Consider the following 24564-nt stretch of genomic DNA (forward strand, 5'->3'; position numbering starts at 1 on the left):
TTGGACGACGATACCTTGGTCCAATTGAGTTTTATTTGCAACAAAGACAACACACTGCTTCTACATTGATAACAATACGCTGTTATCAATATATTTACTTCTCAAGTTGTAATATATTATACTCCATTCAAAGTTTTAAACATAGACACATATATTACTGTTCACTCAATGGGTCTTCATTAAAAAATAATGAAGCTGGGGGCAAATCTTCTGGTCTAAAATGTACAGTGTGCGTGATAAGAGATGAGGGAAGGTCAGGAGAACAAGAGAAGAGAGGACAGCGGATAAAAGGAAAGATGTCCGACCATGACCCCTTGCATTGTCTAAAACACACTTCTGGATGTGGTTTGGGAAAGTGACCCAGCAGAAAGCATTCAAAGCACTATAAGTCACTCTTTCTCACATATACGCACATAGAAAAACCGAGTGGACTAACTTGCTGGCCCCACAATAGCTGTTTTCCTTGATCACTCTGGCATCTCACTAGCACAGCAGTGGAATATTAATGTGTGTATTGCATCTAGACAGGAAAACACACACTCACACACACACACACACACACACACACAAAACAGATCCCTGTTACAGTCCAAAAGGAAACAGCACTTTTCTCAGGCTCAGTAGTTTGATAATTGAGGGTGAAAATAAGTGAAAATAACCCTCACAAATTCAACATTTCGTCCTCTATTCTGGAGAACTGAAAGTATTTGCAGCAGATATGAATGATGATTGATCCCTTTGCTCTCTGTTTCATGTAGGATTGTTTCTACATGCTGCATTTTAGCATTACATACCATTTTTTTTTTGCAAATAACAAACAAAAAAGCAAGTATGAACAATTAAAATTTACAAATATGACATAGTTACAGTGTTGATCACTAATGCCTAACAACAGGACAAGAATAATAATAATAATACAAAAAAAAAATCAACATCAATCAAAAACAAACTGTGATCTCATTAGTAATGCAGTTTCAAACTTAAATACAGTACTATTTTAAATAGTTTCCTTTGAGTAAAACTACCGGTAAGAACATCAGGGGAAAACTAAAGAAACTCTGGCTGAATTTAATTATTGCTAAAATCAAAAGTCATGCAGCCACCACATATTTTCACCGGTTATATTAGCGTGACACATTAGGTTCAAATGTCCCTTGAGACCTGCAATGATATTTCTGTGAGGCCTCTGAGATGTCCCATTGTCAAAAACATAAAAATAAATAAAAGTTACACAACAAAAGATACTGAAAAACACATAACAATTTCCAAAACCAAAGTCTTTCCATGGAGCATTTGTGGCTGCATCTTCTCGAGACTTTCTGCAAACTTTCCTGAGGATGCTCACGTTTAACGGTCCCTCGAAAACAAACATCTCGAGTACATTCAGTTGTTGAACCGTCACCAGTATTAAAAAAATAAATAAAAATAAATCGGTCGACGCTAGAAAGGTTTGCCAACAAAACTTGGTCTTAGTTTTTAGTGTTAATGACAGAAATAATGGAATAAAATCTCCAAACCAAAATAGTTTGCATTAAAAAGTGAATTTGTTTAAATAATCTCACTCCTTTTTTTTATGAGATATGAGATTTTCACTGGAATGGCACATCATTTGTAATAACTCTGTGTATTCTAGAATGAAGACCTCCAAGAATATATAACATCAAATGGCACTACTGTTCCCGGGTCATTAGAGCGTTAAATAACTACTGTATGCTTGACTCTTTAAGACTTACAGCATCCTGAGACATCCTTCACATCATTGCAGAACTGAAATTTCGCCTCTACAGTGCATCCTTCACTTTCACTCACACACCTGACTTGTCTTGAAGCGGTACCTAGGACAATAAAAATCCAATCGGGTTGGTTGGATTGATTAAGACTCTTACAGCATTTTGCAGACTCACAGATGCTTGTGCAAACACACACATTCACACACTGGGATTTATGATGCTGGGTGGAGTGGGATTGTCACATTAGGCTGGCGGGCTTTCACCACGGAGGAGTAGCGGATATGGAACCTGGGGGTCAAATGGTCAGGTCATACAACATGGGTCAGGGTTCGTCAAAGAGCTGAAGGTCCAGTCGCACCACTATCTCTCCCGTAGGGACTTCGTGTAAAAGCAGACGCTTGGTGATGGGGCCCTTCGAGCCCTGGTCCTTCTTGATGTCGGCCAGCCGAATCTCTGTCCTGCCCAAGAAATCTAACAAGACAAGAAATGGAAAGGGGTGAACAATGTAGAGAAATGTATGTGGTTATGATTGCACACTACTGATCAAAATTATGATCTTGTTTGTTCATCAAAGCTGAATTTATCAGATCAAAAATACAGTAAAACAGCAATATTGTAAAGTAGTGCTGGGCGGTTTGACCAAAACTTTATATCACATATTTATATTTATTTATTTTTTTTAAAATTAAGCCGGTTTTCCGGTTTATGACGTTTTTATTTTGTTCATGCATAATCAGGTGTTCAAAGCATTCTAACAACATTCTTATAACCAGGAAATAACGTTAAAATACAACGTTTATATAACGGCAGAATGGGCTTTATGCCCAGCTGCACTACTTCCTGAACTTCAGCCAGCTCCTTGTTTCCTGTCTGCCATTATTGGCCAAATTGATTAATTCAGGTGTACCTGACCTCAGTAGTCATGGCAACAATAATCAGACACACCTGAATTAATAAATTTGGCAGACAGGAAACAAGGAGCTGGCTGAAGTTCAGGAAGTAGTGCAGCTGTGCATATAGCCAATTGAACGTTCTTATAACGTTTGAATGATGTCCTTATAGCCAAGCAAGAACGTTAATACAACGTTTATATAACGGGAGAACTGAACGTTCGTATAACATTTTGAATAACGTTCTTATAACCAAGAAATAACGTTAATACAACGTCTCAAAAACTGGACATTTTGAATGTTCCTGGAATAATGTTTTTATATCTTAATGGGAACGTTATGAAAAGTTCTTATAATCTAAAATTGTTATCTGGGAAGAGGAGAGATTCGCGAATGTACTGAACACGTTTTACATGCAGGATTCTCTGAGCGAGCCCGAAGAAATTAGACTTATTCTTACAAGAGCAGCGTGTATCTGAGAACGCGCGGGGCACATTATATTCTGCGCGCGAGCAGAGAGATTCACGCTCGCACATTATATTAATGTACTTTCGCGCTACAATAGTGCGCTCTCAACATTTGACAGGAAAATAACGCCATAGTTCTGCAGCATCCATCTTCCCTGTAACCAGTGTTGGGTAAGTTACTCTAAAAAAGTAATTAATTACTAGTTACTAATTACCTCTTCAACCATGTAATTAGATTACTGTACTAATTACTCTCTTTAAAAAGTATTTAATTACTTTTAATTACTAATTAATTTCAAAATCCCATATCAATCTCAACCAGCTGAATAATACAAGCATAGACATGAATCGGTTTTGATTCTTTCAAATAAATACTATAAAATTGCATGAATCATCCTTAAACTGACTAAGGTGGAGAGGGTTACATTATAAAAACATACTTTTTGATAAAAGACAATACATTTTGATGGTAAACCCACTATTGTTTTATGTCTGATCTCATGATATTTCACACTTTTTTCATACATATTTTACAAGATGGCTAATTCATACGAATTTGTACGAGTGCGGTCGTACGATTTAGACACCTCATAAAATGCATACGAATCGCTGTGAGATCGGATTGATCTATACACAGTATTTACCTCAATTACATCAGAAGTAACTGTAATTAAATTACAGATAAATGAAGAGTAATCCCTTACTTTACATTTTCAAGCGAAAAGTAATTAAATTACAGTAACGAATTACTTAGTAATTAGTTAAACCCAACATTGCCTGTAACATAACACAAGAGCACTGCTGTTTACCCTCGGCCTCGCCGCGCAGTCGCTGATTACAAGTGCAACATTGTAAAGGGTCCGTCTGAAACAGTCGCGCGGTGCAGTGAATTAATATCATAACAAAAAAATACACCGGTTTTCGGTATGAACCGGTATACTGCCCAGCACTATTGTAAAGTATTATTACAATTATACAGGTAATGATGGCGCAGTGGATAAGACACATGCCTTTGGTGTGAGAGACCCGGGTTCAAATCCACTGTGAGACACCAATGTGTCCCTGAGCAAGACACTTAACCCCTAGTTGATCCAGAGGCGTGTGACCTCTGACACATATAGCAATTGTAAGTCGCTTTGGATAAAAGAGTCAGCTAAATGAATGAATGTAAATGTAAATATACTGACCGTCCGGGGAGAACTGATCCCTCTCGAACACAGTGACACACAGCACATCCTGCTCCAGGTCTTTGATGAAGAACTGGCAGTTTGAGTTCCACTTGGGGTTCAGAGTGTCCTGTAGAGTCTTAGTGACGTGACACTGAGAGCCCATCGTCACCTCACAGTACGGGTTACTCTTACCTGCACACAAAGGACATTTATGATATGCTTATAACTTAGTAAAGCACCTTATAGCATATAGTTTTAATTCTTTACCGTTTGAACGGCAGGGCTTTAGCTCAATGCCTTCAACAATGTTCACCATTAGCCGGCCAATACCAGTGGCCCTCTGAGACCTTACTGCAAACATAATAGTAACACAAAACCAGTGCTTAGCAAACACTCAGAGCATTCATAGCTTTATTAATGCAGAGAGGCGTGTACACGGAAATAAGTGAGACAGACCCAAGTAGGCTTTTTCTCTCTTCTTCTTCTCTGTTTCGATGAAAAGCTCAGAAGCGGCTTTGATCTTCTGCACCCAAGCCGTCCTGCAGGACGGAACAGAGGAACATTGTGAAAATCTGTGTGATTTACAGCATTTATAAGAGTGTTTGCAGGATAATGGGTACAGATCTAATTAATAAACAAATAATTAGTAAATACCGCTCGTTGATGCTCTCGGCGCGAATAGTGTAGACTCTGTCTATGTGAGATATGTGGAATATGGGTTCGTCTCCTGAAGGATCGGTGGGCAGCTTCACCAGCACCTCATTAAGAAAGATGGGCTGCAGAGGTCAACGAGTCAGGTTGAAGGTCAAAAGTCCAAATATCATAATAAAAGTCAAAAATTGATTGCAAATAAATAAGATCTTTAAGAATGTCTCACCGTTTTGTACATGCGATACTGCAGGTGGGATTTCGCACTGAAGACCTTGTCCGTTCCAGACGAGCCCAGAGGTTTGATGATCTGCGTGAGGAGCAGGAAGTCGTTAAACAGGAAGCCGTAAAGCTCCTTGTTGCTCTTGGCTTTGTAGAGTTTTCCACTGTGCAGAAATTTCCGAGGGCCCAGGCAGTTTGTAACTGAGTTGAACACAAGTTGCTGTAAAGAGAGAGAAACTTTTATTGTAATGAGATTTGACGATTGTCACGATTGTTTTATGATGGGAAATTAATGTAAACACAGTTAGTTATGTCTTAAAGGATTAAACAGTGAGGACAAACCAGGTCTATTTCAAAAGAGATCTGTGCATTAGTGTAAATGCTGCTTATTAGATCTCCCGTAGTCTATGATGTTATCAGTAATAATGAGTTGGATCCAGATTTAAAGGGTGGAGATGGGTAGGGTTAGGGATCAGGGGGCGGAGATGGGTATTTTTAGGGATCAGGGGCGGAGATGGATAGGGAACGGGGTGGGGTTAGGGAGCAGGGGCGGAGATGGGTAGGATTAAGGGTGGGGTTAGGATCAGGGGCGGAGATTGGTAGGTTTAAGGGTGGGGTTAGGATCAGGGGCGGAGATGGGTAGGTTTAAGGGTGGGGTTAGGATCAGGGGCGGAGATGGATAGGTTTAGGGGTGGAGTTAGGGTTCAGGGGGCGGAGATGGGTGGGGTTAGGGATCAGGGGCGGAGATGGGTAGGTTTAAGGGTGGGGTTAGGATCAGGGGCGGAGATGGGTAGGTTTAGGGGTGGGGTTAAGGATCAGGGGCGGAGATGGATAGGTTTAGGGGTGGGGTTAGGATCAGGGGGCGGAGATGGGTAGGTTTAAGGGTGGGGTTAGGATCAGGGGCGGAGATGGGTAGGTTTAAGGGTGGGGTTAGGATCAGGGGCGGAGATGGGTAGGTTTAGGGGTGGGGTTAGGATCAGGGGGCGGAGATGGGTAGGTTTAAGGGTGGGGTTAGGATCAGGGGCGGAGATGGGTAGGTTTAGGGGTGGGGTTAAGGATCAGGGGCGGAGATGGGTAGGTTTAGGGGTGGGGTTAGGATCAGGGGGCGGAGATGGGTAGGTTTAGGGGTGGGGTTAGGATCAGGGGGCGGAGATGGGTAGGTTTAAGGGTGGGTTTAGGATCAGGGGCGGAGATGGGTAGGTTTAGGGGTGGGGTTAGGATCAGGGGGCGGAGATGGGTAGGTTTAGGGGTGGGGTTAAGGATCAGGGGCGGAGATGGGTAGGTTTAAGGGTGGGTTTAGGATCAGGGGCGGAGATGGGTAGGTTTAAGGGTGGGTTTAGGATCAGGGGCGGAGATGGGTAGGTTTAGGGGTGGGGTTAGGATCAGGGGGGGAGATGGTAGGTTAAGGGGTGGGGTTAGGGATCAGGGGGTGGAGATGGGTAGGTTTAGGGGTGGGGTTAGGGATCAGGGGGTGGAGATGGGTAGGGTTAAGGGTTAATATTGGAAAGCTAATTAAATACAATTGTTTTACTTTACTGAGTGTCAGCCAACAGACTGTGTTTAAGCAGCAGGTTTGTGTTCTGATACCTCTGACAGCCCCTCACACTGCACATGTGCCTGGATCCACTCCAGCCGGTCTGAGTTCTCTTTCTCACGCACGCCTTCGTTGACCTGCGAGCACAGCTCTTCAGCCTTCTCCAGAGCCAGCCGCAGGTGACTGTGGTCCGGGTGGCTTTCTGGAGTGTTCTCTATAATCTGTGTGTGAAGCGAGAAGAAACATGAGACGATGCTCACAGATACATGAAGCCAAAGGGATGCGATGTGAAAATTATGGAAGCTTTTTTTGTACCACAATTTTGTATTTTCTCTCGCAATTCTGAGTTTATATCCCCAAATTTTGTATTTTCTCTCGTAATTCCAAGTTTTTATCCCCAAATTTTGTATTTTCTCTCGCAAATCCGAGTTTATATACCTAAATTTTGCATTTTCTCTCACAATTGCAAGCTTATATCCCAAAATTCTGTCGTTTCTCTTGCAATATTTAAATCCCACAATTGACTTTTTTCTAGCAATTATCCTGCAATTCTGACTTTTTTTTCCCAGAATTATGATATAAACTTGCAATTCTGTGAAAAAAAGTCAGAATTTTTAGGCAAACTGGTAGTTGCAAGGAAAAAAAAAATCTTATGTGCTTTTACAGATGACAGAGTTGAGTTTGTTTTCAATGTGCTGTTGGTTCTTCATATAGTAGTTAGGAAATAGTTTACGAGCATATACGTACATTTTTGATGATGAGCGGGTATCGGGTGACTCTCTGCATGGGTTTGAGAAGGAAACTTGACAGAGGCATTCCCTTACAGCGAGGGTCCATCGCCAACCTCTGTAAAACATGCAAACATGCATAAAAATCCATGCAACATCATGTGACTCTCTTCAGAAAATATAAAAATCGTTAAAATGCTATAAATTAGGTGTACTTACAATTAAAATGTGCAAACAAAAACACAACAAAGAGTGAAACTGGATAAAAAGTAAGCGTCACTCACAACATATCACTATGGATTAACCGGATGACTGTTCGCTAGTCTCACCTTAACAAAGTCTTTGAATTCGGGCACCTCGTCTGTTTTCTGCTGAATGAGGGTGGCGCCGTTGAGCTGGCAGCTGCAGAAGCGGATGTACGGCTGCATGTGAACAAGCTGAGCGGTTAGGATGTCACCAATCATCTTCACCGGCATGCGCTCACCTGACATCTTCTTCCTCACCCGTAACGCCCTGGAGAGACACAGTTAGATCTGGGTAAGCCACGTAATGCTCTTTATATGGAATTACATCCGTTCTTTTCATATAGTATAAGCGGTTATGTGTGAATATTTAATTAAATGTCCTGACATGCCACATTACTTAACTGATGCGCTGCATTCTGATTAATGACTTCAGAGCAATAAACAAAGAGGGAGCTTAAATCTCGAGGTAATTGCATAGTGACTAATGATGAGGTAAAGGATATCCCTGTATTAACCAACAGGTGGCGTACTTGAGCAGTTTGATGTTGCACATGATCAGCTCTTTCCAGTTGACAAAGATCATGGCCACCTCCTTCTCCGTCAACAACTCCGAGTCCAGCAGAGGCTTCTGGAAGGTCTGAAAGCAAACCATAAATATACATGTATACATTTTTTGTCGTATATGAGCTTCTATCTATTTACTACAATGCGAACTAGCATAATACACATTCAGTAAATGGCATAAACTCAGCTATTCCTACTTCCTGGCATGACTTTACACTGAACATCATTCAGACAACAACCCTAACTAGGCTGTTGATCTTAGCCAGTCTACGGCTGATTGAACTGTAATTTCCTCGTGTTTTACCTCAGTAACTAGCTGCAGGTCATTGACATAGTTCTCCTCTGTAACAATAAGTTCATGTATGTATCCCTGTCTCTTCCGTTCCACTGGCGTCAGCATGTCAAGCAGGTGGAGGTCGGCACACCCTGTGAGACGCACAGAGGTCATGCAGTCAAATCTCATGCTCAGATTAATACATACAATTTTTTAATAATTAGTACATTCATTCAGTTACAACAAGCTGATATTACAGTCACACTTTATATTAGGAGTTTTTAACAACTATGTACTTATTGTGTTGATGTTGTATTGCAAATAAAGTTGGGGTTAGGTTTGGTGTTTGGTATGGGTAAGGGTCAACAGTGTAATTATGGATGAAATTACAGACAATACACTCTAAACGATGCTGGGTTGTTTTAACCCAAATTTGGGTAAAATGTGGACAAACCCAAATGTTGGGTTAAAAAACGAAATTTCAAATTATAACCCAACTTCAACTTTCATCTGTACATATTTTAATTGCATTTTTAACCCAACATTTGTGTTCGTCCATATTTGACCCAAATTTGGGTTGAAACAACCCAGCATTTTTTTTAGAGTGTAATAACAGCTCTAATTACATGCTGGTGTTTTTTAATTATATATATGTACACAATAAGTGCATCGTTTCAAATGATTAATTTAAAAGTTAGTACATAGCAGTTAAAGACACTTAATATAAAGTGGTATGGATATTACTTTGGTAATAATACTGTAATGCTGGACATAAATGCTGATTTGTTTTTTCAAATATATAACAATAAAGTACGATCATTACCTTTAAAAAAAGGGCCCGACATGCTTGTAAGTTGTAACACTTAAAATACCTGGACATGCAACACTGATTTGAGTTGAACTTACTTTATTATGTGAGAAGAAAGAGATGGCGGAGTGATACGAGCAGTTATGCATGAACACGCTTGCTCAATTACACAAAAATATTTGACAGCAGAATGCTGCGATTGTCCAATCAGAATCAAATGATAGCCGTTTAGGAATGCAAACTAAGTGTTTGTTTACTTTTATAGAATATGCATGCACATTGTAAAAATGAATATGCTTTATCTAATAAAAAAAATGATGGCAACAGATTACAAGCAATATTATTAATTAAATTTAACAAATCAGAATTGTGTAATAATTAATCAAATTAATTCCTGAAAAGTTAACAATATAAAATGAGTAAAACTTACAAAAAAACAACAACAAAAAAAACAAATTGAAGTCACCATTATGGAGATCAGTGTTTGTTTTAAAAATACAGATTTCTCCACATCAGGTGTGTTCAATGTTGGCAATATAAAATAAAGAGTTCTTAATCTTTCACATCTGCCTGTTAATTTTACTCATTTTAAATGGTTAACTTTTAAGAAATAATTTGATTAATTATTACTCAATTCTAATTTGTTCAATTTACTTAATAATATTGCTTGTAATCTGTTGCCACAATTATATTGATTAGAAAAATCATATTCATTTTTACAGTGCAGGTATATTGCTCTAGTTCTCGTTTCTTGCCATATGTGCGGCTCATAAATCAAATGACAGCATTTAATAAGTGACAGTCACTTCCTCTGGTAGAAGATTAAAAATAAATAAGCCAGTCTGCAGTTGCCATGGAGTTCTTTAATGGTTACACATCATTTTTTATAAAGGTGGTATGACACTGTCTTTAAAGCTAGGAATTGATGTATATATAGTTGAGTTTTTAACTGTACATTCATTTTATTTTATTTTTTCGATAAAATGCTTTAATCAAGTACAATGGTTAATGTTTTGGACATTGAGGTGAGATATTCAGAACAAATGCATTTTTTACACAGTATTGCAAATATTTCCGATGGTAAAGAAGCAGTTGTGCTTCTGTAGTCCGAGGATGGTTATGTTCACTTAAAAGAAAAAGAAAAAAAGAAAACCTTGCAACAGATTGATCATCACATCCTTCCATTAAGCCAATAATAATAAAGCAGCACACCGTGGAATCAATAAAGAACCACACCAACATGAAATAAACTTGGAAGGAATTGTTTCTCAGCACTAAAAGTTACAATACTGTTATGAGGCAGATAAAAAAGCTCATGTGTTGCAATATCGTAGGATAAAAAAAATGAATGCCATGCTTTTTTCCTACACTGGATGAACAAATGGCCCGAAAACTTTTTTTTTTGTTCTTATATGTTCAAGAAAATTCCAGTCTTTCATGTTGCATTTGTAAACATCTATTTATTCATAAGCATTTGTAATTAGATGGGTATTAAGCTTATATTCAGTATGTTATTCTCTTTCCGTAATGCAATTTAGGGTTTCAGTCAAAGCATGACAATTAAATCTCATAAAATTTGGACTTTCTAAATGCTCTCTACTCACTACTTGTACTTTGCATGTTTTCCAGTACAAAGGACGGACACATACTGCAGTGGATTTTTTTTACACACACACTATGCATAACTGTTTTTGATCATTATAAAAATAGTGAGCTGTTGTATCAAGAACAACTTAAAATCTAGTATTCTCAAATCAACAACATTTCAAAAATAATTGCAAGTTCAATCAACATGACAGAATGATGACAGCAAACGATTGAGAATACAAAACAAAAGCATTCATCCATCTACCTATATGGGAAATACAATTGTACAAGCGATGAACCCCCAAAAAACCCAATCATGTCAGGGAACCGTTCACAAGTACGTCCCTTACAGCAACATTTTATCCTGTACATGTACGCACTTTGTCTATCACTGTACCATTAACCTTAAGTGGCAGTTGTGCAGTTTTTTGGTTTGCAACACCAATTCTCAACCCCATCACAGACACAACGAAACAATCGAAATGAAAAACAAACCAAAGAACAAAACAAGAGACTAGCAAGCACACAAATAAATCCATCCACTGTTTTGGTATGAACATGTAACAAACAATGACACAGAGAGGCATGTGACTGGACCGGATGAACGGAGACGTCCATCTTGTCCGTCAAATTGACTGACAGCGCCTGTGTGTATTGGAAGGGGTGAGGGGGGAGGGGTGGTTCTGAATGACACACAACAATAGTATTCTACACGAAGTCCACACATATCCGACCACTTGGGGACATGGTAAATGCTTGGTTTCGCTTTTTAGACACATTTTGGCAACCAAAAAAAATGACATCTTGATATTTCAATTGGTCGGATATGCTGTACACATCGCTGTCTCAATTCCACACATTAGAGCCTTGATGAGTTGGCAATGACACTAAAAAGCACGTCACGTTATGACACGTTTGATACTGCACCCCTTACGTCATGACTCATGAATAGTGGGTCATTCTGTGGTGCTATGGTCCATTGAGAAACCATGGGGGCGGGGCTCGGTGGAGCGAAAAGCGTGCATTAGTTGGATGAAGCGGTGGAACTTAACACTGAATGGAACCATTTTGATTGGTTGCTTCAAAATTGGTTGCTTTTTTTAACCAACAGGCTTTGGGGCGAGATCACAGAAAGCCACAAAAGGACCCACTATCCAGCACTTTCATTCGATTAGTGTTTCGACTCATTGTACAAATTCAGTGTGAATGATTAATTTCATGAATTTGTAAGGAGATCCTTTAAAATATTAGGCATTCTTGTTTATTTAATTGCTTTAATGCGGAGGATGCTGGCTGGCAATTTTGGTGAGCGTCTACGGTTCTGAATATTGAGGTTAACGACTGCTTTCTGTAGTATTCGTCTCTTCTGGCCACAAAGCCAGCTGTGAGGGGGGGGGGGGGGGCAGTCACATGATCAATGTTCCATCTCCCATCATCCCGCTGGACACAGTTTAAGGGATAGTGGGTCGCTTTGAGGACTTTCAAGGCTGGGTGGGATATGGGCAACATAAGAGTCCTAGAAAGAGGAAAACACAGCACATAAGCCAAAAAAAGAAAAAAAAAATCTAAACAAAAAAGGAAAGAAAAGAAAAACCACAATGTGCAAAAAATCTTTACAAGCTAGGAGAACTAAATGAACTCTGGCAAGACACTCTTCACAGGACGCCACAATGACAAGGACACAAGCATGCAGAGAGAGAGAGAGAGAGATTCTACTTAATGCTCTACAACATGAGGTGAGAGAGGATAAGAACTGGACAGTGGACACTATAACTCACCACACTGTGAGGACATAACTAAAACTAATTTTGAGAAGGTCCTTAAAGATGTGAAAGAAATGATTGTTATGAGGTATTTTAGATCACACTGGTACTGGATGTTATCAGTGACGCTTCAAGCCAATTCATTTCACAGGGAATTTTCAGAATCGTATTTTCTGTGTTTTGTTTTCGAGCAGGATAGAGAGAAGTTCAGTGTGAGCGTGTGTATAAGATACAAAAAGAACATTCTGGACTCACATTGTTGGCTGGGGTCTGTGTCGGTGGTCATCTTGACGTAATTTGATGGGAAAAGGCCAACAGAACCATTTAGCTCTCCTTTCCACCAATCCGGATCCTCTCTGCTCAAAACATTGATGATCTGGCCCTTCCCGAAAGGCAGCTCGTCGTCATTCTGAGCTGTGTAGTCATACATGCCAATCACCTGGCACACTATGGAGGGGAATATACATGTATAATGTATATGTATTTAGTAGATTACCTTTATTTATCAACCACGACAACATGCAAATACTATTAAAACAAACTTGTTAATGATGTGTAGGTTAACCTAGCTCTTTACTACATTACATTAGACAACATGTTCAAACTCGACAAACTCAAATATACCTGCATTGGGTGTTGGCAGCTTGGGTGGGTTGGGCTCTGTGGGTGTGGTCTTACTGGTGCTGGGGCTCAATAATTTTACATAATTAGCTGGAAACCAGCCAATCTGACGCTTCTTTCCTCTTGCCTGCAGAAATCAGTAGCAGTGGGCCATTAAAATTAATTTGAAGTAAAAATGTAGCATTCAATCTGAATAAAAACGTTCTTTATGAGGAAGAACGATATCTCACTGTTATCACAATATCATATCACTAAAAAACATAACATTTAGTAAATCAAAGTACAAAAAGTAAATGTAACTAAAGGTGTGTGTTGCTGTGGTAGAAAGTGTGGGTGCATTTAAAGGAGTATTTCACTTTTAAATAAACTTTTGCTGATAATTTACTGTCATCCAAGACCACGTCTTTCTTTCTTCAGTCGAAAAGAAATTAAGGTTTTTGATGAAAACATTCCAGGATTTTCTCTATATAATGGACTTCAATGGGAACCAAACGGTTCAAGATCCAAATGAGAGTTTCAGTGCAGCTTCAAAAGGCTTTAAACGACACCAGACGATGAATAAGGGTCTTATATAGGACCCTTCGAGTCATGACTTGAAACGAGTTTGAACAGGAGAGTCACGAACGCTCATCACAGAACAGAGCAAGGTGAGCATTTATGCTTATAAAACGTATTTATTTTTTAAATGACCGATCGTTTTGCTTGATAAGACCCTTATTCATCGTCTGGTGTCGTTTAAAGCCCTTTGAAGCTGCACTGAAACTCTCATTTGGACCTTGAACCGTTTGGTTCCCATTGAAGTCCATTATATGGAGAAAATCCTGGAATGTTTCCATCAAAAACCTTAATTTCTTTTCGACCGAAGAAAGACAGACATGGACATCATGCATGACATGGGGGTGAGTAAATAATCAGCAAAAGTTTTTTTTAAAAAGTGAACTACTCCTTTAATTTCACGTCTCCGAGTGTGTTTTTCAGACCTGAAGTTCTCCTTCCCACCATCCTCCTGGGTTTTTCTTGCGGATGAGAATGAGCTGGCCTGGTGCTAGGGTGAGCTGCTCTGCCCCGGTGGCTGTGTAAGGGGCGATCACCTGGGCAATCTCTGGAGAACAGGTAAAAGGAGAGGAGAGCTGAAGCATTGGACTGATCTCTAATAAAATGCTGTTATGCTCTAAAGTTATGATGAAGGTCACAAAACTGATGCTTAATTATTATTATTTGAGATAGCTCACCTGGTTTCTTCCCTAAACTTCCTGTTTTCCCAGCAGATCCAAAACCCTAGAAAATAAGTGGAAAGAATGCTATGGTTGTACTGGTCTAGTTGGTTTTTGACTACAGTAATAACTTTTTGCATGCCATTGTATTTACATGGAAAGTACTGCTTATAAACTGCATTCTAAGCCATTACCTCTGAATCTTTAGGTTTGACATAATTTGAAGGGAAGACTCCGGTCTTCCCGCCCACAGTGCCAGTCCACCAATCTCCTTCTTTCTTTGTGACCGTGATGACATCACCTTGCTGGAAGGTCAAGTCACCCTGCTCACTGCTTTCATACGTATACATGGCCACATACTCTGTGATAGACAAAATCACACAAAGACTTTCAGATACAACATGATTAAGATGAAAGAGGAAGTTACAGATGATCCATTGAGTGTCGCTGGTTTTCTGACCTTCTCCGAGGTCCGTGGGTTTGTTTGGAGAGGGGCTGGGTCTCTTAACACTGGGAGGGCTGTCCGAAGAGCCAGACTCAATACTGAAAAAGAACAACAGCATTCATATACTCAACATCACAGTCTGAATGAAACACCAAACCAAGCATTCAACATCACACTCTTAGGAATAAAAGCCAACAGGTACTATACAATAGAGTCTGGATTAAAGTGAATATAACCACAAATATCAATTATTATGAACTTCCCTTTCAATTAAACACCATGACTTTTAATTAAATTCCATTTTTCTAAGGCTTTTTGTTTGTTTCTATTGTGCTAAGCTCGAAAAGTAATAAACGATATTACAAATATCATTTCATTAAAAATCTATGATATTTTGCACATTCACTGAAAACTGAAAAAACAAACAAACATTTTAATAGGCTAACTTAGGGAATTTAGGCATTAATATTTTCCCTGAAAAAAAAAAAAAAATCCCTAATAGTAGCCAATAACCAATATAAATTGCAAAGATACACACCTCATAGATTTCCGGACGGGCCCAGATATTAGTTTGACGTAAGATTTTGGGAACCAGCCTCTCTGCCCTTGCACCTCTCCAAACCACCACATATCCTGCTGTTCCAGTACGGTGATCACGTCATTTTTGTTAAAGTTCAGGTGATTGTCTTTCTTTGCTCTCCATGGGTACAAAGCCTGTGCCTGGAGACCCTCCACCTTTTCACCCTAGAAATGAGAACGAGAGTTTTCAAAATGAAACCAACAAAAAGATTAGTTTTACAAAAAGACCCCAGTACCTAACCATAACTACCATCTTTAAGTCGCGGCATTAATAATAATAATAATAATAATCACCACATCACCTCCGTTTTCACGTAAAAGTCATTAATACGAAAAGTGTGAGAGCTACGGAGATCACAAGGTGCAGTGTTTCCATGGCAACCATGTGTTGTATCTATTTTACTATCTCTTTCTCTAAATGTCATGTACATGGATTTATTTATTTTTTAAATAATTTGTTGAGGGTTATGGCATATTTAGATAAATGTGTTCTGTTTTTTTTTTTAACTCTTTCTAGTTTAATGATAAAAATTAAGAATAAGAATCTGACTGTAAATGATCAATTCATGGAGAGGAGCAGTGTTTGAGAGGGAATCTCATATGCGTACCTGGCCGAGAACAGGTGAGGGCGAGGAACCGGAAAGCGTGGCAGGGGTGAAAGCAGAACGCTGTCTGATCTGCCCCCCACTGGGCACTGACAGGGACGGCTGAGTGGGCTGCGTTGGCCATGCATCCCATCCATCGCTGTCCTGCTTCTCCCCAGCAGAATTAGATGGCCATCTAAAGTCACATGAGCACAGAATAAAAATGGATGCAGATAAAACTCAGGCAATATTCTGCCTGAACTGAGAAAAGGTATCTGTAAATATTTAGTCACGGACAAACTACTTACGTAGTGCTGAAATCTGCCCAGTTACTGGATGTTGAGGAAGAGGAGGAGGTGGGGCATGGAGGGGGAGGGGCGGAGGAGGGCGGGGCTATCGATGCATGCTCTGTGGAGACTTGCTGTATGGGTGTGGTTGTGGTCGACGAAGAAGTGGATGATATATGGGAACCCAATTTAGGGGTGGAACTAGAAGCAGCGCTAGTCCTCAAACTGAGAGGAACTTCAGATTCTGGAATCTTCTCTGCATAATTGGCAGGGAACCAGCCGGTCTTCCCTTTGATCTCTCCTCCTAACCATCCAGGTTCACCGGTCTGAGACTCATCCACCTGAAAAGAGAAAGCAAACGAGATACTCGGAATCAGGATGTGAAAGGACACAAAACAATAATCTAAAATAAGTGAGTGATGAAAAAAAAATTAATAAAAAAATCACATGGAACCACAGGATTTTCATTGTGATATGCATCAGAGATCTGAATACAAACACAAGAATCAGAAAACAAAGTGATAACAAAATAAAGGACTCATGTTGATTGCCTTTCTGAGTGAGCTTATGCCATATGTAGCAAAGCCTCAGAAATCTAGCAAAAGACTCAACAACAGACACGCACAAATTATGATCTCTGTACAGGGTGTGTTTTAGCCCAGTGACAGATGAACAATACAGAAAATCACCAAGGACAAAGACAAACTAGAAACAAATTAACGTTCACGAGGAGCAGAAAACCTCGACTTACCCACTCTCCCTTCACCTTCAGGCAGAGTGAGCAAAGGGAGGACAGAGGCAGGGTCAGAGGTCAGTAAATGTGCACACTAACTGCACACATGCATTCTCTCTTTCACATGAAGAAGAAACAAATCGCACACTCTCTGACAAGCACACAACACACACTCCAGGACTTAAAACTAATCCTCAGATTTCCCAAGAATGTTATTGATAAGACTTTTCTATTCTCAATTACTGTAAAATATAATATTTGGATTAACTGTTGTTTTAAATGATCTATATACACTGCCATTGAAAAGTTTGTGGTTGGCAAGATTTTTTTATGTTTTTTTTTTTAAGAAGTCTCTTGTGCTCATTTACAGGGGTGAGCGGTATGACTAATTTTATTTCACGGTAACGATATATTTCATGATATAATTATTTATATATGTAGCTATCCTCGGAAAATCGACAAAAGGGGCTTTGTACAATAAATAAACCCAAATACTTTAGAAATGAAAAGTGCTTCACCTTGTTTGATTTATATTTTTATTTTATTTGGCAAATTATTTCTTTGGTAAACTATTTTGATAGTTAAATATAGTAAACAAAACACACTCATTAACTTTAAGATGAACTTCAACTCATAGGTGCATTGTTGCTGAATAATTTTTCAATCTCATGCATTGCTTTACTTCATCAATCAGTTTATAATATCTGGATATTTTATATTGAACTATTATATTCATAATAAATTAGTTACTTCCTTTTAATTTTGTAGGATATTAGTAATACTAGTTGTTTAAATGTGTTCCCCAGTATATTTTTACCATATGTACTCATTATACTGCTCTAGTTCTAGTTGACGGCTGCGCCTGCGATGTATACTCATATATATACTCATTTATGTCACCAAAATACAGTAAAAACAGTAATATTGTGAAACATTACAAATTAAAATAACTGTTTTCAATTTGAATACATTTTAAAATGTAACTGATTTTAAAAGCTGAATTTTCAGCATCATTACTCCAGTCTTCATTCACAAGATCCTTTCGAAATCATTCTACTCAGTTGGCTTACCATCACTATATCTCCAGGAATGATGGTGATCTCATCATGGCTGCGGGCCTCAAAGGGATACAGTGCTCTATAGAAGACCACCTTTACCTTCTCCTGATTAAAACCAGACACTGGGATCTTATCTATAACACAAAAACATGAGTCAAGTCGATTTATGCCATTTAGGGTCAGCCTAAAACCTCTGTCCTCGAGGGCCACTGTCCTTGCAGAGTTTAGCTACAACCCTGATCAAACACACCTACCTGTGAGTTTCTACTGATCCTGAAGACCTTGATCAGCTTGCTCAGGTGTGTTTGATCAGGGTTGGAGCTAAACTCTGCAGGGACGGTGGCCTTCCAAGACCGAATTTGGGGAACCCTGGCCTAAAACATCTCAATATTGTTAAAAAAACTCTGCAAAACTAATCCAATTCCTGTCTGGTTCTACAATCTAGTTTTCCCTCACCTGTCATAGACCAGGGGGAATGAGCCTGTAGTTTTCCCGGTATCGGATGCTGCGTGAAGAGTTTGGAGAGGTTCTCCTGAATTTCACCTCTGCTGTGGTTCTCCTCTTCACTCACTCGGCTCATCCAGGCCTGAGGCATAGGAGGGGTGGGGGCTTTACCCAGCCCATCGTCTCTCCATGCTGGAGACACACCATCATCTGCCCCTGACAACCTGGAGGAAAGCAAGAGACAAAATGAATGCCTGTTAAAAAAGTTAAAGTGATGCAAAGAATAGCCATAGAAGAGCATTAAAATACCTAGACTCTTGTAATTCTGTGGACTTTCTGTCATGTGACGGCTGGGTGATGTCAGCCTCCAGCTCCTTTTGTTTCTGCCTCTGTTGTTTGTTGTGGATTTCTCTCAGCTCCTGCAATGTATGATGGGATATTGGAGGACAGGTAAGGGGGAATATAGGGGGCAACGGGGCTCTGTTTGCACTCTTTCACATTCAGACACACTCGACACGTTCACATCTGCGCCCTGCAAGTGCTGTCTGGACGATCTGTCTCAATTATATTATTTCGGACCATCTTACTAAAGTATTGATGTCAAAAGTGTCTAGAGTCTATTCCAAATTACTCAAAACTCCCTGCTCTCTCTAAACTTATTAAATATTTAAAAAACAAACCATAAAAAAAATAGCATATACAATTTTTGTGCTTGAATGTATTATTTATGTACATTTTTATAATGTTAATAAATGGCAAATGACCCACTGATGTGAAAACTGACTAATAAACACTTATATTTAAAGATTGCATGCATAAATCGTACACTTGCATGGTACGTGGTGCAAAATGCATGGCGATCGTGTTCATGATGGCAGGCTGCAATGCCTGCTTGATAACTTCACATGAACCACTGGAGTCACGAGAGGAAACATGGAAATCTCAAGAAAAGAGGACCGTTTCAGCAGACCAATGGAAACACTGCTGCTTATGTAATGCCAGCCTATTCCAACAATAAGCAAGCTCATTAGAACACCATCTGGATACGGTAGAGGAGTCATATATATATATATATATATATATATATATTAAAATGACAGATCTATACATAGCATATACTTATAAGCTCTGGGATCCCTTATTGAAGTTACATTTCTGTTCAAAAATTAATGTCACATAAGCACAATTTACATAAGAGCTATTATGGAAAGATCACTGCAAGCGGTTTGGTAATAGACAGACTCTAGAAAAACAGAGAGAGTTAGCCATTCGAGTGCAAAACACACACATACACACACCAAAGCAGTGCCAACGGATGTGAGCGTTTAGATTCATGAACCAGACGTGCAATTTCTAATGCATTTGTAAATTCACACACTGAAGAATGCTTCTGCAAACAAGTTCAATGACAACGTTTTTCTAGTTAATACCACCATTTTTTAAATTTACTTTTTCTCCTGGGCAAGTCTATACAGCGTATTCTTGACCACGCCAAGACCAATGTAACTAAATAATATGAAAAAAATATATATATATATTTGCACTAAAAAACTCTTTCAAATGATGTAAGTTTCTGAAGAGTGTTTGAATTCCATAATGAATTATTCAGTATTTAAATTAATAAATATTTTTTAATAAATAAATAAACCAAAACACTGGAAAACAACATTCCAAATGTCTCAAATTTGGTGCAAATGAATTCCTGAGGATGCACAGTTTTGCTTTACTGCTACCGTAGTTACTCGATTTTGAAAATGTTTTGGGCACAATTCTGGAAACTTCAAAATGATGTTCTCCTTAAGTGACTAGAATTGTAAAACGACAGTAAAACTGATGTAATAGCTGCTAAGCTTTTCAAGAAAACACTTCAAAGAATGTATCCCTAAAAACGTGGAAGTCCAGGTTCATGCACAAGGTTGTTTTTGGAATTAACTGACGCACATGGCTTGGAAAAAAAGCAGCACGATCAAACGTAGGCGTTAATTACGCTGATCTAAAGACCGGCCTTAGATCAGTGAGCAAAAAGGAATAGCTTTCTACCGATACGTGAAGGTTTAGAATAGCTACAACGCTGCCTTTGACGGGCTTCTCAACGGGAGCTGGAGGAGGTGCAGTGAGACACACGAGCAGGGGACACGGTGTGGGGTGAAATCAAAGGTCAGGGGGGAGGGGGAGGGATGACCTGGAAGTAGAAGTGTATATGCTTCAAACAGGCCAGCAGTGCTGCGAGACAGTCCAACAGCACCTCGTCCACAGAGCTCCCTGACTGCAAGAGACACAGAGCCACCCATACGGTCACACCACCATCATCATTGTTATCATCATCACTGTTTGCACTCTGTACTAATGTGTACTCAGCTCTACCCAATGCAGAACTTCTTAAAGTTAAAGGAGTAGTTCATTTTTAAAAAAAAACTTTTTCTGATAATTTTCTCACCCCCATGTCATCCAAGATGTCCATGTCTTTCTTTCTTCAGTTGAAAAGAAATTAAGGTTTTTGATGAAAACATTCCAGGATTTTCTCCATATAATAGACTTCAATGGGAACCAAACGGTTCAAGGTCCAAAAGACAGTTTCAGTTCAGCTTCAAAGGGCTTTAAATGATTCCAGGCGATGAATAAGGGTCTTATCCAGCGAAACGATTGCTCATTTAAAAAAAACAAAAAATAAACAAAGTTTAAGTTTTAAAAGCTCAAATGGTCGCCTTGCTCTGTTCTGTGATGCACGTTTGTGACTCTCCTGTTCGAACTCGTTCATCAAATTGAACGAATCCTTTTCAGAATCATTTCATTCGTTTCGTTTGTTCAATGAACCATATGACTTGGAAAAAGATTTGTTCATTTTGATGAACGAACAGGAGAGTCACAAACAAGCGTCACATAACAGAGCAAGGCGAGCAAACTTAAACTTTGTTATTTATTTATTAAATGAGCGATCATTGCCCTTGATAAGACCCTTATTCATCATCTGGAATCGTTTAAAGCCCTTTATTTGGACCTTGAACCGTTTGGTTCCCACTGAAGTTCATTATATGGAGAAAAATCCTGGAATGTTTTCATCAAAAACCTTAATTTCTTTTCGACTGAAGAAAGAAAGACATGGACATCTTGGATGACATGGGGGTGAGTAAATTATCAGCAAAAGTTTGTTCAAAAGTGAACTACTCCTTTAATAATCATTTTAAGTATGGAGCGCAAGACAAACGGACTACACAAAATATTAACCAAAGCAGAGCAGCGAAGCCCATTGCTCTGTTAATTAGTGCAAGCTACAGGCTTGGGGAAAACAATTCTCCAAACTGATTATTTCAGGAATATTATCGATCAGGGCTCGACAATAAAGATAGACCCGTGTTGCAGGGTCAGTACGAAAGACTTCAGTACGATCAAGTGGAAGATGCACAAAAAAACAGCGAGACGCGATAAAATGACCAAAGAGTTGTGTCTAGTGTATGTCCGAACCAAAAAACAAGAGCACATCCTACATATACACACCTGTTAACATGATACCTGGCAAACATCATCTTTTCTATTCCCGCCAGGGGAATTTTACATATGTATATACAGCAACTTGTGTGCATTTGACCATTGAAGCGGATGTGCCAGTCAGCTCTCTGAGTACACGCAGTTACTATTGCACTTAATATATTTTTTAACATTCAACAGCACATTTGCTTAATTTTATCACTTATTTATTATACTAACCTGTCAATAATTGTATGTAGTACAGGGCTTTTGCAACTAATTGCTGTTAAATGGCTAATTATGCCTGTATAGCAAAAAAAAAGCAACATTTTGATTTTGCATTGTGTTCCATGATCATGGAATCGCAAAAAATTGGAGGGATTGGTTTTCCAATGGTTCGTTACAGGACTCAATCAAAAGAGAACGATTTTAGATCATTATATGTATCCTGCGACTGTTATAGTATTTTATTTATTAACTGTTATAAAGTAATACTTATTATTAGGTGTTTTTTGTATTATTTTAAGTATTTTATTAGTCATCCATAATGAAGATGCGACTGGGGCAAAATCTGAGCAGATAAAATTAGGGCTGCAACTAACGATTATTTTGATAATCGATTAATCGGACGATTATTTTTTCGATTAATCGATTAATCGGATAAAAAAATTATATTCCATTTTTTTGTTTATTATAACAAAATAAAACCCTAAAAACCACACTCTGTTTGTTTGTGTGTTAACTGTTAAACAATCTACTTAATACAGATAACTTCATTATAAAGAAAAACAACAAATAAAAAAAATATATATATGACCATAACCTATGACAAAAATGCTATTGTAAACTAGATTAGTGGATAACTCAGCAAAACTTAGCCTAGAAATATCACAAGTGCACAATAATTTTATAAAATCTGAACATTTAGTGAAAAAAACATTCCTTAGTGGGGAACAAATAAGAGACAATAAGTGTAGCACTAACTCTGGTAAAACGTTACACATTGCTCTTTGTATTGTTGTTATACATTCATGAAAAACATCGTAGCAAAATATAATAGATAGGACAGAACAAGAGAGGCTATTAATAAGCTTTCATTGCGCAAAAGTATTATGACATGATCATGAAAGAGCTGCACAGAGTGCAAATGCGCATCGCGAGCGCTGAATGATGCGCTTGAAGCAACACGGAGTCACAGGGCGGCGCGCAGCTCTTTAGTGTCCGCCGCATTAAAGTTAAAAGCACCAAGGAAAGAGAAAGACATATTCACTGTGTATTATACAGTATCTATGCAATAGTTTATTAAGCCTTTTCAGTTTTAAATTTCAGTTAGGCTACTGTGCACGTGAAGAACAATTATACTGCGCCGACTCAAATAGTGTTGTGATCTAACAGACACTCAGTAGAAAGTGATTAAGTTACAGCAATAAAAGTCTAGCAAGATAGAAAAACCATCATAGACCTTTATCTACGGATCAATTATAATAATAACATTGAATCATCTTGGAAAGAGATCATCATGTTAACTGTTGTAACGCGACGCGAATAGAGAATGACTGACAGCCGCAGTGGAGGGAAAAGCTTAGGTTAACTTGAATTTAATGACTTAAATATACATTTCTATCTCACATTATACTATAGTATGGCTTCATAAAGTATACACGATTAACGTAGGTCACCTATTTTGGTTTCAAAACGGCGAATTTACCGAAAGGTGAATGATTTTCGTGTATGCTGCATATTGATAGCGGTTTCCTGATACCCGCAAATTAGTTCAAACTCACGAAATCAAGAGCGCGCATGCGAGACAGAAGATAATGTTCTCCAAACCGTCCGTGTTGCGCGAGCGAGGCAGGGTAGAGCGGCGAGGGAGAGAGACTGCATGTGCGCCTCATGAAGCGCATGTAAGAAGCGCATGTTCCATGTAAACAATCCCCGTGACGTAATCAGACCAACTAATCGATAATGACATTCGTTGACAACGATTTTCATAATCGATTATAATCGATTTTATCGATTAGTTGTTGCAGCCCTAGATAAAATATCCTTATAGTTGAACCCTGTTGATGACTTAGTAAAGGGAAGTAGTCGAGACAAGACACAACTGGAAGTGTGCTACCTAACTACCCTTCATGAAGGGCAACAGAGAGCACAGTTATGTGAGTAGAGGGTAACACAGTTTGGTGGTGGTAGTTTTCTGGAAGGTTAGCAGCATTTTCAGGTTGTCTACCTGTCGCTCCCTCTCCTCCTCAATTAGTAGCTCCGACTGAAGGTTCTCCATCCTGACAGCCTGGGTCTGATAGAACAGCCCCAAGGACTGTCCCACCACGGGGATCAAGCGGAACAAGCCAGAACATAGAGGACCAGCCAAGTCGTATAACACGGCGGAGGGGGGAGTTGAGAGGGATTCGGCCAGGATGAATGGAGGATGATGGGGAAGACGAGGGATGGGGTGACAAAGTGAGCAGCAGGCAGATACAGTGAGGAACAAGAGATTGTGTGATG

General features: G+C 39.1%; 1 protein-coding gene across 2 annotated transcripts in view; it reads right to left on the reverse strand.

Annotated features, from left to right (window-relative positions):
• Positions 1-13: 13 nt before the first annotated feature.
• itsn1 (intersectin 1 (SH3 domain protein)) overlaps positions 14-24564 on the reverse strand; it is a 49406-nt gene continuing 24855 nt past the window's right edge. The window contains exons 17-40 of one of the 2 annotated variants that reach the window (XM_039688101.2): positions 18904-19013; positions 18607-18818; positions 18163-18284; positions 17111-17125; positions 16381-16700; positions 16097-16268; positions 15448-15653; positions 14925-15007; positions 14659-14825; positions 14483-14528; positions 14231-14352; positions 13254-13377; positions 12885-13076; positions 8502-8623; positions 8164-8270; positions 7718-7901; positions 7408-7506; positions 6714-6881; positions 5134-5346; positions 4911-5032; positions 4713-4795; positions 4524-4607; positions 4275-4448; positions 14-2201 (exon numbers count right to left, since the gene is read on the reverse strand). In XM_039688101.2, the coding sequence (XP_039544035.2) occupies positions 2053-2201; positions 4275-4448; positions 4524-4607; positions 4713-4795; positions 4911-5032; positions 5134-5346; positions 6714-6881; positions 7408-7506; positions 7718-7901; positions 8164-8270; positions 8502-8623; positions 12885-13076; positions 13254-13377; positions 14231-14352; positions 14483-14528; positions 14659-14825; positions 14925-15007; positions 15448-15653; positions 16097-16268; positions 16381-16700; positions 17111-17125; positions 18163-18284; positions 18607-18818; positions 18904-19013 (3396 nt within the window). In that variant the 3' untranslated portion in view covers positions 14-2052. The remainder of the gene's footprint in view (positions 2202-4274; positions 4449-4523; positions 4608-4712; positions 4796-4910; positions 5033-5133; positions 5347-6713; positions 6882-7407; positions 7507-7717; positions 7902-8163; positions 8271-8501; positions 8624-12884; positions 13077-13253; positions 13378-14230; positions 14353-14482; positions 14529-14658; positions 14826-14924; positions 15008-15447; positions 15654-16096; positions 16269-16380; positions 16701-17110; positions 17126-18162; positions 18285-18606; positions 18819-18903; positions 19014-24564) is intronic. The other variant, XM_039688118.2, reaches the window with a different exon arrangement.

Source organism: Pimephales promelas, chromosome 6 (assembly GCF_988280905.1).
Source record: "Pimephales promelas chromosome 6, fPimPro1.hap1.1, whole genome shotgun sequence".
NCBI lineage: Eukaryota > Metazoa > Chordata > Actinopteri > Cypriniformes > Leuciscidae > Pimephales > Pimephales promelas.